Source organism: Mastigoproctus giganteus, chromosome 2, assembly GCF_048544385.1.
Source record: "Mastigoproctus giganteus isolate SK-2022 chromosome 2, ASM4854438v1, whole genome shotgun sequence".
NCBI classification, from domain to species: Eukaryota; Metazoa; Arthropoda; class Arachnida; order Uropygi; family Thelyphonidae; genus Mastigoproctus; species Mastigoproctus giganteus.
The window spans coordinates 89,788,081-89,803,410 of record NC_143576.1 but is presented as its reverse complement, the minus strand read 5'-3'; the positions used below and the strand labels follow the sequence as shown (position 1 = coordinate 89,803,410).

Sequence of the window (15,330 nt, the reverse complement as noted above, 5' to 3'; positions counted from 1 at the left end):
GCAATAATATATATAAAGGAGTACTATATATGTGTGCATACACTTTACCTCTTTGTTTGCTGATATGTGTAACAAAATGTCACAATGAAAACATTTAAAAGAAAGAGCAGAAAAAATTGAACTGAAAAGTAAGCAGTGGTTCTTGATGCAGCTTTTACAGTGATACACCATGAGATGTGGAAATGACTAAAAGGGGGAAGACTTGACTTATGGCAAATATGTGATAAGCACAAATTTGAAAGGGGAAAAATAGAAGTCTACTTACATGTCAGGTTGACTTATACACTGGAATATATGGTATTTCTGTACCAAGTTTTGATGACTTGTAAAATTTATTTTACAAACTATTGTGTTTTTATTACCTATAGCTTAAATTTTGGACACCATTGTAGGATGCATTATAACAAAAATTTTTATTATTCCTTCTTTATTTAGTTCCACAAATACGAAGAAAATTTCCTGAAACTTTTAAAAATGAGGTATGCTTATAAAGATGTAGAAATAATTAATCTTGATCTTGTAAACAAATGATATAATTTATATAATTTTATTTTATGATAAAATAATTTCACATTTTTAAAACATCCAAATAATCATACAAGTAATCAATTCAATGTTTGATTTTATTATAGTTGTATATATTAATATATACAGTACTTATATTAATTTTATTTATATATAATAGTGACTTTCCTACAGAATAAGTACTTTAACATAAAATAATAACATTTTGTATTACACTGGATTGAACATCTGATAGTAATTTTTAGCAAATATGTATGGTGGAAAGTTGTTCCAAAGAACAAGTATAGGAAATAAATGAAGAAGAAGAAGAAACAAGAAGGCTAGTTCAATGAGTTTCATGCCAAATTACCACTAGACCATCTTGTTGAAGCACTTGTTCTTACGCCATAATATTTTTATGGAAAGCTGTCAAATATAGTTATGGAAACTTTTATTTGAAAACAAGGATTTAATTCCTTTTCATTTATCAAAGCAATTTATTTTACTAAGTGTTTTGTTCATGAAGTGTGCATCAGAAGTGACAAGGAAATGAGCTGCCATTGCTTGAAACATTAATATCTTAACAGAATGCCAGATTACTGATACATAATAGTTTTAAAACTGTTTTCACACTAAACCATGCTAACCTGGAATGCCTTTCACAGCATTCCTGGATCTGTTCTTATAATCACACTGATTGCATGTCATATGTGCCAACTGGGCCAGCCGGGTGGGTAAAGTGCCTGCCTGGCAACCCAAAGGTCGCGGGCTTGGATCAGAGTAAATGCAAAACCTTTGGGAGGTGCATTATAGCCACAGAAGCCGATGCGCTAACAACTAACAAAAAAAAAAAATGTCATATGCAGGTGATTTTAAAAATTTTCTCACCTTCCATTGTTATCCTGATCATCATGGTGCCCAGAATGCTTTGGTTAATGCTACTTACCAACTTAAACAACTGACTTTATATAATGAGTTATAATATAACAACTTTTGTTATTTTAAAATTCAATATAACAAAACAGCACAGATCACTTTTTCAAAAAAGAGATAAAGCAGTATCAGTGGCCATCTAGAAGGATGCATATGTGTCTTCAATAAGGTCATCTACTCCAGCATCACACATTAGAAATCTATCTTAATGTAGAATATTATATACTCAGATTACAAAATAAAATTCCGGGAATGCACACTGTAGAGAAGAATCATATACACAACATTTGATTGGAAAGCACGGAGGATTATTCCGGCCAGCTCACAAAAATTCTTCTCCTGGCAAGACTGCTTTCTTCTGGATTGGACTCTGAATCTCAGACACATTATTAGTTATCCTCAGTAGATGATGCCATGGTAGAGGCAACACTGGCTTTCAAATATTTAATCTAAATGGACTCAGTTGTCTACAATAGATATACCTGTCTAATACTAGAAACTTTTACAGAAGGCCAACCATGGTTTGCAGTATTAACATCCATTCAGTATAGTTGTCTCCCACTCTCAGTGCTTGTTCACTATTAACCCCCGGGGCTCACATCTGGTGAGTATGGGCTTGGCACACCCAGGGTCCTGAGCTGGATATCATCATTCTTCTCTTTCTTGGTGATTCCCTTCTACTTTTGACTCTCTCTCTCTCTCTCTCTCTCTCTCTCTCTCTCTCTCTCTCTCTCTCTCTCTCTCTCTCTCTCTCTCTCTCTCTCTCTCTCTCTCTCTCTCTCTCAGGGTTACTCGGGAACTTTTTTTTTTTTTTTCCCCTAGTGCAGCATAAGCCTCAGGCTTCCTTGCATCATATGGATATTAATAATAATAATAGCACTCTGTATCTTTTGATAACCTGTCCCAGAATAACACTGTTCACTCTAAACACCTTGGGAGGTGTTTGGGCACCTGAGAAACCCCCATTGAAAAAAATAAAAAAAATACTGCTCCAATTCCATTTTCAGTCAACATTTACAGTGCTTGCCTTCAAAGGAATGTTGTTTTGATTTAAATTGTCTTTTAATTAATACTGTAATCAAAGAGAAAAGTGCTGAATTGCTGGCTGAACAAAAAATGCTGCAACACATTTTCAATTTATGATAAGAAAAAATTTTAAAAGCTGTCTGTTATTGCCTGAAAAGATATTTTTTATGTCCTTGAGTAATTTACACCTTTGTGTTAATTTTCTGTAGCTCTTTGTACCAGCACAAGAGCCAACTGGGCTAGCCGGGTGGGTAAAGCACCTGCCTGGCAACCCAAAGGTCGCGGGTTCGAATCCCGCCTCGGGCTTGGATCAAAGTACTGCAAAAAACCTTGGGAGGTGCACTGTGGCCACAGAAGCCGATGCGCCAATAACTACCAAAAAAAAAAAAAAAAAAAACCAGCACAAGTTCCTGTGTCCACAGCTGTAAAATGCTATGGTCATACTTCTATCATATGTGACTAATAGCATCTATTTCTGTCATATTACAAAAATATACATTTTATACATCTTCACCCTCACCCTGGCTGTGTATGTAGGAGAAAGGAGTGCCTTCTCAATGGTTCTAATTAACTGAAGTTTATTATTTGTAAAACTTCTCTTTAGGAACCGTCATTTTCTGAGAGGAATTTGATTTTAGCTGTGCAATAGCATTACTCAGTAGTTGGTTGGTTGTTTGGTTTTTAGGAGCATTAGCAACTAAGGCCATATTGCTCCGGGAATATGCGGTGGTCATTCCCTGACCTTTCCGCATCCTCCATATTTGGTGGTGACGGGCTCGAACCCTGGTCTAATCAAGAAGCGTGTGCTATGCACCGTTGCTCCTTCCCACCTGGCTACGGAGGCGCCTTACTCAGTAGTGTTGTTTTCAGTTTGGTTCTCATTTATGTTTTGTTTGTGCATTTGTGCTTCAATGATTTTGCTGTCTCTCTTTTTTTTGAAAATGGCCTCAAAGGGATTAAGTGAATCAGATAGTGCATTGGAGTAATTTTAAGATGACTAGATTCAGAAGACCACTAGATTACACTACATTTAGTAGTTCTCAGTGATCTGAAAATTAATGGTAACTGTTCCTATAAATAATGTAAATACAGTATACACATAAGTTATAAAGTTCCTTACTTTTAAAGTAAGTTATCTTGCATTTTCTTGAACATATACTGTATTTATATTTAATTGCTTAATTTATATATTTAAAGTTTTATATTTAGATGTTTCCTGTTGTATATAATATTGTTGTATTAGTAAATTAATAAGAGGAGTTTACCTCAATATAGTACGTGGAACACTTCCGTATGATACCCTCCAGAAATTAAAACGGAAAAAACGAAAAAATCGACAACTTACCGGTCCATTAAAGTAAAATATAAATAATTAAAGTAAAATATAAATAATTAAATAATCAATTTAACACAATTCAAAATCAATTCAAAACAATTAAAATTCAAATTAACGCAATTAAAAGAATAACGAAAATATTCAAAACGATCTTCCTTCCTGAAGCTGACAATGCTTTTTCGACCGACTGTCGTGATCACAGGAATGAAAATCACCGAATCAGGCTAAACCTGCAACTTAAATAGTGATTATGTGTCTTCGCGCATGCGCGTAAAGGTCCACGCATCGGAGATCAAATATGGCCGCCGAACATTAACAGAATTCTCGTGTAATTTAATTTCAATGGTTTCTGCAATTAATAGTCGCGTATAATTACGTTGAACGTTAAGTATTTTGGCCTCGTTAAATAAAAAAGTATGTTTTTCGTTAATGGCATGAAAGGCTAATTCTGACGCTGCTGAACGAGAAGCACGAACTGAGGCTTCGTGTTGATTTATACGAATATTAAGAGAAAACCGCGTCGAACCCTGATAAGACGAGTCGCAATCACCGCAAGAAATGTTGTATACTAGATCATTAATTTGTGTTGCGAACGCCGAAAGAACCGAGCGATTGTTCAGTATAGTGTGTAACTTCCGTATAGGCCTAGCTATAATTTTAAATTCGGTATCTTTAAAGAATCTGTTAAGCTGTTTGTGCCACTGTTCAGAAATACAAATATTAACTAGCAGATTCTTGAACAGGGGTTATCCCATTAACACAATAAATCGAATTAGGGTACAAGCTAAGGATAGGATACAAAATACTGCACCAATCAACAATAGTAATATCAAAAAATACTTTATTTCTGTCCCATACGTTGAACAGTGGCACAAACAGCTTAACAGATTCTTTAAAGATACCGAATTTAAAATTATAGCTAGGCCTATACGGAAGTTACACACTATACTGAACAATCGCTCGGTTCTTTCCGCGTTCGCAACACAAATTAATGATCTAGTATACAACATTTCTTGCGGTGATTGCGACTCGTCTTATCAGGGTTCGACGCGGTTTTCTCTTAATATTCGTATAAATCAACACGAAGCCTCAGTTCGTGCTTCTCGTTCAGCAGCGTCAGAATTAGCCTTTCATGCCATTAACGAAAAACATACTTTTTTATTTAACGAGGCCAAAATACTTAACGTTCAACGTAATTATACGCGACTATTAATTGCAGAAACCATTGAAATTAAATTACACGAGAATTCTGTTAATGTTCGGCGGCCATATTTGATCTCCGATGCGTGGACCTTTACGCGCATGCGCAAAGACACATAATCACTATTTAAGTTGCAGGTTTAGCCTGATTCGGTGATTTTCATTCCTGTGATCACGACAGTCGGTCGAAAAGCATTGTCAGCTTCAGGAAGGAAGATCGTTTTGAATATTTTCGTTATTCTTTTAATTGCGTTAATTTGAATTTTAATTGTTTTGAATTGATTTTGAATTGTGTTAAATTGATTATTTAATTATTTATATTTTACTTTAATTATTTATATTTTACTTTAATGGACCGGTAAGTTGTCGATTTTTTCGTTTTTTCCGTTTTAATTTCTGGAGGGTATCATACGGAAGTGTTCCACGTACTATATTGAGGTAAACTCCTCTTATTAATTTACTAATATTATTATCAACGTAGAACATATTGAGTATTACAGCTCTGATTCATACTATCTAATATTGTTGTATGCAGAAATGAGGCCTTAAATCAGCCAGACTCTGATCATGCCAAATCAGTTAAAATTATTATATCATTTTCTGTAGATAAATCTCCCCTGATTAATGCAGATTCACTTAGCACACTGTTTTTATGGACCGAGTTAAGACCACTGAGTGGATAGTGGATACATCTGTATTACTAGTGGCAAAGTATACAAGGAAGCCAAAAAAAAAAAAAAAAAAAAAAAATTCAAACTACCCACTTCCACAACACCAGAGGGAAGTTTATTCCAACAGTCAGTTATTCACTGGCCGAAAGCAAATTTTCACACATCTATCCTGCAACCAGAATTTTTCAATTTAATGTAATCTCTGCTTAGGTATGTTGTCCAAGAAAGAATAATGATGTGATCAGCATTTATTTTATTCAATGCATTTAAGGCCTTAAACACTTTATGTTCCCTCTCAGAAACCTAGTTTTAAAGTGCTGCAATTTATAAAACATGAAGTCTTTCATGTTAAGAATATCCTTTTGTATCCTTGACTAATCTGGTTCCTCTTCTCTGCACCCATTCAAGCAGGTCCACATCCTTTTTTCAAATGAAGTTTTAAACCTGTACATAACACACAAGATGTGGTGTTCCCTCTCAGAAACCTAGTTTTAAAGTGCTGTAATTTACAAAACATGAAGTCTTTCATGTTAAGAATACCCTTTTGTATTCTTGACTAATCTGGTTGCTCTTCTCTGCACCCATTCAAGCAGGTCCACATCCTTTTTCAAATGAAGTTTTAAATCTGTACATAACACACAAGATGTGGTGTAACCATTGCCTTATACAATAGGATAATCACCTGTTGGTTCTGAAAATTTTTTGTGTCAATGACAGAACCCAGTGAGTTATCCTAACAGCCTGTCTACACTCCTCTGAAAACTTCACATCAGACTGCAATTATCCTTAGGTCTTTTTGTTCTCCACTATATTGACTATAGTACCACCCAAGTAATATGTCATTCTGGGATTATTACTACCCATATGTATTTATCAATATTAAATCTCAGTATATCCTGAGATTTTATATTTATTTCCCCTATTTCTTGTCTCACTTATGAGAGAGAGAATAGGCCTGTATCACTCATTTTACTCAACCCCTTCAGTACAATCAGATCTTCCTTTAGACGTGTAGTTGTCAAACTTTGCAGTTCACACCATTATGCCTTTGTAATATGTGCATCAATTTGCATTCATTACCAATCTGATTTCCCCTCCCCTCCTTTGAATCCTCTCTAGAAACTGTTTTTAGGTGTGGTCTGCTGACCTGATCAGTATTCCAAGTATGTTCTAATCATCTTGTATAGAAGGATAATGTCATCCTTCTCCCTACTAGAAGATTGCCTAAATTATCATGGGCAGGATACCACGTGCCTTCCTAGCCACCTGTTTACACTGCATGAAAAACTTTTTTTGGTGTGAGAACACACTACATTCCACTTTCTAGTTCAAGAAAATAACCTGAATATAACAACTTGAATATCAATCACCATTTCTTAAATTCTGATATCCAGTTACTTCTCCATAGGTGAGAATAAAAGTTAGTTAACTGCAAATCCTTCTGAAATTTAATCCAGTCCTATTTCTTATATGTATATATAAAATGTGCTGTTCCCATGTTAATCTTGAGCGGTGCTCAGATTTTCAGACAAGAACACATCTTTACTGAGGGTAACCCTGACTTCTGACCTTTCTTGTCATAAGTATATTACAAATATTGCTTCTTTTGCATTAAAAACACTAGGATTTTCTCTTTTGCAGCATTACTTTTCTTCTAAACAGTTACTGACTCTGTAATTGTTTAGTTCTATAGTAGCAAATCACAAATGTTTCCTGCAATATAAAATTTATTCTCTTCATCTAATATGGTTCCTCTGGAAATTCTATAATGTTCCTTGACTTTCAAAACAGCAGTCAGGTTATATAGTATATTTAGTGATCTCTCTTTTACAAACTTACTACACTACCTGTGACACAGGCATTTAGTTTCTGCTGCATGCATTTTCTACAGATATTTCCATAGTCATTATTATTCATTAGTATCTGAATTGCCATCCTATAATTTCACCCCTTTCTTCATGCTAGTCTGAACGCATACACCAGCTAGCCAACATCAATTCACAATTCAACTCCTAACTCATCAAACAAAATTTTTTTCTTCATTTATCCCTTTTACTTTGTATTTTTTTATATTTGTATTTTTGATATAGGGGTGGTTAGGTTCATAGGAGCAGAAATAACTATCATTATGTATTTCTCTAAAGTTACAATATAGAGTCCAGTGTTAAAAAGTATCTGCTGTCTTCTCAGTCCTCAACTGATATATGGTAGGGTCAAGTACTCATTTTGTTTTGGGGTTACCACAAAAAAGAGAGAGAGCAAGCTCTTTCCCCTTTTTACAGTGTTTTAAAATAGCCACACCCATAATACACCTTTTTAAAATTATATATCCGTCAGCTGCCTTGAATAATTAATCAGATGACAACAAAACCATTAATAGACCTTTATTTTGGTTTTCAGAAAGCTTGTTTGCATTTTTATTTACAGTTTATTTCTAGTTATATATTGTGAGCTATACCATTGAACTAGTACTGCTAAGCTGCCCCAAAGTTTGGGAAAAACAAATTTTAATTATAGGGTAGGCCTCTATTATAATGTCAGGCCTGCAATGGTTTTAATCACTAAAAAACCAGAAGAAGAGAGCTACAAAATGTAGAATGTGATAAGTTCAGCAAAATTGGGACATGCATGAATTAATACAGGACTAGTTTTTTTAGGTGATACAAGAGCATTACCATATTTAACAGTCATATGGGCTTGAAACATGTTCACTCAAAGCAAATGTACATTTTTCCTCTCATTTGACCACTGTGCTAAGGCAACTTAATTTTTTAGGTGATTAACAGTGTAAGCCAAACACAAGCACATCCTTGCTAAAATGAGGCTTCCAGACCTGTATGCAGTACTCAAGGTGTATGGCCTGACCATTGTCTTATGCAAAGGGATAATCACATCATTATCCCTGCTAGCAAAATTCCTGTAAATCATTGACAAGACCCCATGCTCTGCTCTGGCTCCTGTCTACACTGCTCAGAAAACTTCCTATCTGACCGTGCAAGTGTTTTTCATTCTCCACTACCCTGAGTGTAGTACCACACAGTTGGTACATTTCTCTGGGATTACTGCTACCCATATTATGTTTGTCAATGTTAAACTTCAGTTGCCACTTCTCAGCCCATCTGCCTAACTTTTCTAGATCCTATTGCAGTAACATACTGTTATTAACAACCCTGCCAACCTTTGTATCATACTTTATATTTCTTTTAGTTCTCTGAGTTCATTAGAGTTCCATAATTTCCATTTTTAGTGCATCTTTACTGTCATTGTTGTTGGGTTTAGGTGCATCAGTGATTTAGACCATATTGTGCTTGGTTTTACTTCACAATCATGCTAATTTTTAATACCACGAGTATCATGTAAAATATCATTTAGTATTACAGTACTTTTATGTACTTGGTGTTCATTCACAATTGCCAAAATAGTTTTGTTTTTGACAGTTAACTGCTGCTGCTGGTTCTTAAGCTTAATTGATTATAGAAGAAATGTAGATAATACTTTCCTACACTAGTCAATTGAAATTTATTAAACAAGTTCCTCTTCTGGTAAGTTTGTAATCCTTACCAAATGTAGAAAGCAATTGAGCTGTAAGATTTTGTTTTTGTTGTAAATGGCTACAGAAATTGATAAAATTACACATTAAATATATTTTATGCATTTTCAGGAGATGCTTGAATCTATTACTAAATTTTCTTGCCCTTGTGAATTTAATGGGTAAGTTTTTTACTTATGCAGTTTCTTTTTTTTTTTAAATATATTTTTAATAAACCTATTGGAATGGTATTTAGTTGTTATAACTCTTCAAAACCTTCATGGAATTCATTGGGGATCTAAAGATACTAATAAAAAGATGCTGAGAGATAGCAACTAACTGGAAGGAGAAGTAGACTTTATTAGGTATAAAATCTTGTTCATATAAGTGATTGGAATTTACTGTTTGTAAAATTTGGACACAATTACTGTTATTGCTTTTGTTATAATTTAAATTAAATTAACTTAAATTTATGAACTGCTTTAACTACAAAATAATTAATGCTGTTGATAGGAATAAGGTATGACAAGATGCTATTCTACTCCTATGAACTTAACCACCCCTATACCAAAACAAAACAATAAAGCTAAACATAAAAATACATAATAAAGTAAAGTATAAAAATGAACCAAAGCAACATATACCCATATTTCAAAGAACCATTTCTACTAAAATGAAAATACCACAAAAGAAACAGAGCCCAAAAGCACTATTTCAAGGGACACCAGCACTTGTGAACTATGACAAAGGATCTCATTTCAATCACTGATAGCTATCTCAACAAAATATCAATGGAGTGCAGATATGCCGTGGCCACTTCCATCTATGGAATAAATAAGAAAATTTAACAAACATAATGCAAATTTAGGCATCAACGAATCCAAAACAACATAAAAATATGCAGCTCATAATTAAGAAATCATAATAAAAAGAGATTGAACTTAAATAACTTAAATGATTAAGTACTATTACAATGTAAACCAAATGATAGACTAAATTAAAACATAATGAAGGATCAAGTGGTTTACTTTTTGTGGCATTTTCATTTTTGTAATGCTTGTTCTTTGGGCAAGGAGTTGCAAAAAATAAACAGACAATTTTTTGCTCTCCCAAGATGAAGTGTTGCTTTGGTTCTTTTTTCGTTTCTATTCTTTTTAGCTTATTATGTATTTTTATGTTTCTTTTATTCTTTATTTGTATTTTTGGTATAGGGGTGGTTTGGTTCATAGCAGAATAGCACCTTGTCTTACCTTAACCCTATCAAACAGCAATTATTTTGCTGTATTTATTTTTTTGGTTCAAATGCTACTTAAATTTAGTTTAATTTAAAATTTAAAATTATATAACCACATTTTCATTTCCCATAATAAATTGTTATTGCATTTGTATTAAATAAATATTATTTCAAGGACAAATTCCTAAAACTTTGGGTCTCCGAGGTTTCTGATTTGTGGATTATTTTTCAGTTTTCAGACAGTAAATGACATAATTCAACCACTGAATTATTAAATAAAATAAAATATATTTTCAACACTCATGTGTTATATTCTTTTTAAGCCATCACAGCTAGGAATATCTAAGAATAAGGTAAAATACTGCCATCTTGATATTTGGATATGAAATAAAATTACTGCTATATACAGTAAAATCTCATAAATCAAGAATTTTCAAAAATCTGGCACCCTTTTACATTAAGAAAAATTCACCACATGATGTTGTTGCATAGACTCTTGTAAATTGCAACAGTCAATGCAACATATGTATTTCATGTATTACAGTACAGTGTTCTCCCCAGGACCTATCGAATGGGTCCACCGCCTGGCAAAAATTTAAGCAATTCTCACAGTACTGTACGGTACTGCTCACTGATCTCGATAAATATTAATTCGAACATACTATGCGATCGAGGTCAATGTGACATATGATGTTAAATTATGCAATTAATTTTTGCTCTGGATCGCTTGAGTCACATTTATAAATAACAGAAAATTTTATAATATTGCAAAGTATTACACTTCTCCACCCAGCTACTTCATAATGCCACCCAGCTGGAAAAATTTTCTGGGGAGGACACTGCAGTATATCTCATGCTGTGAGATAACTGAATGATTCAATGACAAACAAGTTGAATGTAGAATGTAATGGGCAGTTGTTTCAAAATCACGCATTATATTTAACATTCTTTGTATGTAACTTGATTGCAAATTTTACAATTATAGTGTATTGCATACCTGGGAAACACTTCTTCTACATGCCAGTGGCTATGGGAAATTTTCAAGCATCATATCCTAAGATAAATCAAATGTGTACTAGAAAATCCATTGCTGTAGCCGAGTAGTCAGGCACAAAGGTGCATGATTACACATGCTTTGAGTGTAATAGTATTCACCATGTAGTTGAAAGGAAACCATAGGCTTTTGTTGCTCCTACCATTTTTTGATGCATAATGGCCTTTAGCTGCTGTAGCACCGTATAAAACCTACAACAACAGCTTTTTGCTGTCAAAAAAAAGTAGATAAAACACAAATTATATGCTTCCCTCTTCACAGAGGTAAGTATCCAGTTGACCTTTGAATTTATTCAAACTCAGCCTTGACTACCTGTGAGTGCAACTTGTTGAAGCAATCAAAGACTCACTGGCTAAAAAAACTTCTTACAATCTAATCTAAACTTCGACACCTGTAATTTGCATTTATGACCCATAGTTTTGGAATTCTTTATAACAAAGAATTCCACCTTCATTCATTTTAATACATACTCCTTCTCAGAGCCTTGTAAACCTCAATCAGGTCACCTCTGAGGTGCCTGGTTGCCAAGCTCTGTAGCCCACATAATCAGAGTCTTTCCTCAAATGGTCATCCTTCTACCAATCTCACCATTCGAATTGCCCATCTTTGGACCCTTAAATCATCAATAAGACACCATGGACTTTCCTGGCTGCCTGTTTACCTGGGTTGCTATTCCTCCAAGTGTTTAGCAGTATTAAAACATAGCTGCCACTTCTTTGACCATCTTTGAAGTCTGTTCAAGTCATCCAGAAGGAGCACTGCTTGACACTGACCATAACAACTCTGCCAATCTTAACGTCAACTGCAAATTTTGACATCATGCCTTCTAATCCCTTGTCGATTTCATTTATGAAAATGGGAAACAACAGTGGTCCAAGACCTGATCTTTGAGGAACCCCTCTCCTGATGTTACACCAATCTGAAGAATATCTGTTAATCATAACCCTCTGCCTGCAGCCATCCAGCAATCCATCTTAGAATTTTACCAGTGATCCCAACCTGTTCAAGTTTATACAGTAACCTCTCATGAGGGTCTGAGTGCTAAAATCCATCTAAACTGTTTTGAAATTATACTATAAATCCAGCTCATGAGTAACTGTGTCAAAATAGCCTATAAGTTAGTTAAGCATGATTTAGTTAAGCCATGTTGTGTGACCTTCAGAATGCCATATCCATCTAAATGTCCCTGGATTGCACTCTTAATCATTGCATCTAAGATTTTTCCTACCACAGACTAACCAGTCTGTAGTTATTACTGACTTCAGTCTTAGAACCACTTTTATATATTGGCAATACATTGGCTCTACTCCAATCCAAAGGAATCTCCCTTAAGTCCAAAGATGCTCTCATAATTAACCTCAATAATTCAATATACTCTCCCACGTTCCCCCTCAAAGCTACATTTTCTAATTGAATGACCGGCATTCAAGCCCAAGACTGCTAAATACAGTGATATTTCTTGTATTCTCTCTATCTTGTGAACTGACCATGAATACGGTGCTGTTTCTTATATTCAATCTATCATGCGAACTCTTCTGACCGTTTTGTCGTCCCAGAGTATAAACAGAAAATTTAATTTATTTATATGTGTTTGTCCCAGAGTACAAGCAGATTTCTTGGTCATATCAATAGACTTTGCTGGGGCCTTTGACACCATTTGGTGGCCCGGTGTCCTTGCAAGACTGAGACACACAGCTGTACTGCAGAATTTATGTGCCGACCGGGCTAGCCAGGTGGGTAAAGTGCCTGCCTGGCAACCCAAAGGTCGCGGGTTCGATTCCTGCCTCGGGCTTGGATCAAAGTACTGCAAAAACCTCCTTGGGAGTTTCATTATGGCCACAGAAGCCTATGCGCCAACAACTATTAAAAAAAAAAAAAAAAAAGAACTTATGCAAAATCATCAGGTCATATCTCTCCAGATGGAAAATTGAAATCAGTGCACCCTACAGGAGGCTGACCAGATTGATCTGCAGGGGCTGCCCCCAGGGTTTTGTCCTGGATGAGTTTCTAGCCCTGGACTTGGGCAAGGCTCGCTCCCAGGCCTTTTCTGATGACTTAATTATTACAGTTGCCACAAGCCCAACTTGAAAATATAGCAAACCTAGCCCTGAAAACCTTACAGGAGTGGGCAGAAACCCACTTCCTCCAAATCTCTCCCACAAAATCCTGCTCAGTGCTGCTGAAAGGGAAGCTAGAGATAGGAAGACCGCCATAGATAAAGATTGGGAATACTACCCTCAAATTTGGATACTCAACTGAAGTATCTGGGTGTAATAATGGATACCAAACTAATCTTCCAACCACACCTCAAGTATATAAGGACCAAGATACGAAACTACCCAGCCTTAGATGCCAGAATCTCCTGGAGGGACTGGGAACACAACAAACGCACCCTTTCATTGTACTATGAGACAATCTTCATACCAGTCATAACCTGTGCCTCGCCTATTTGGTATCACAAAGTCACAACTGCAGCCAACCAAAGAATCATACTACTCACCATCACTTGTGCCTGCCATATGGTGAGTACGCACGCCCTTCAGGTTCTCGCGGAAACCCTCCCGCTGGACCTGGAGGCAATCAGAACTGCCATGCTCCACTATTTAGCTAAAGGACTCCCAACAACTTTCATAGGGCACACCACCGATGCAACTAATAATCACAGGATAGAGATACAAAGAGTAACTCAATACCTGCAGAGGGCTTGGCAAAGTTCATGGGAGCAAACTACCAAGGAAGAAATTACTAAAAAATTCTTCTCATACATTGACAGGGTGTACCCCAGGCCCCCCTGCCTGTCGTCTGGACTCAACACAACCTTCTTGCTAAGCTTGGCAAAGTCGATGGGAGCAAACTATCAAGGGAGTAATTACTAAAAAATTCTTCCCATACATTGACAGGGTGTACCCCAGGTCCCCCCTCTGGCTCTTGCCTGGACTCAACACAACCTTCTTGCTAACGGGTAATGGCCTGTTCAACACCAAATTATCACCTTTGGATTAGTGGATAGCCCCCTCTGCTTCTGTGGAGAGGCGGAGACCTCGCAGCACCTAATGTATCATTGCAAACATTATGAGGACCTCCACTGCCTACTAATCAGACTAGGGGAGATTCCTGTTCTCTAGGGGAGACTATACTACACCCCTAGAGAACAGGAATCGCACATCCTAGATACAGATGATGAATACAAGGTGTTCTCATGCTATGCCCAGGACTTGTTTGCACGAAGAAGAACCCTTTGGGCCATATATGAAAACCTACATAACTAACTACAACTTGAACGTGGCAAAAACCAAACTCATCCCAACCTAAATATGGAAATAACATTACCCTGGAATAGGCAGATCATAAAGCCTGGAACCACAACTGGTTAAGGCTAACAAAGTCTGCTGACTATTACCAACCTGGAAGAACTACTGAATGAGGACTCCATCCCAAAAATAATTTTCCACTGAAATGGACAACTTGAATAGGAACTCTCACTGGATACATGACCATTGACAAGACATAAAAACGGCAGTATTGCCCCAGCACCTTTAGGCGATCTGAGCCAGGTGTCCTAACTAGGCTCAACTCTTTAACCCCCTTCCTCGGCAGTGGGAGGATGTCCTCCGTTTTCCCCCTGCCATCCTCATCTCCTGGTGGGGCTTGTCCCTACTGACATTCCTGGAGATGTCATAATTAACCTCAATATCGCCATTATCCCCATACTTCAATCTTTTCTCCCCAGCCTTCAGCCTCTCCCCCTACTCTATATGAACCAACTGAGTATGCCCCTAATAAAAGCTGAGAAATTCCAACTTAAATCTTACTACACTTACAGACTGGGAAATGTGCAATCAT

At 36.0% G+C, this 15,330-nt stretch overlaps 1 protein-coding gene across 1 annotated transcript in view; it reads left to right on the top strand.

Moving 5' to 3' along the window:
• Positions 1–15,330, top strand: part of LOC150089405 (DENN domain-containing protein 1A-like) — a 263,359-nt gene that overhangs the window by 38,774 nt on the left and 209,255 nt on the right. The window contains exons 3-4 of the mRNA XM_090389970.1: positions 436–479; positions 9,332–9,381. Coding sequence (XP_090246096.1) covers positions 436–479; positions 9,332–9,381 — 94 coding nt within the window. The remainder of the gene's footprint in view (positions 1–435; positions 480–9,331; positions 9,382–15,330) is intronic.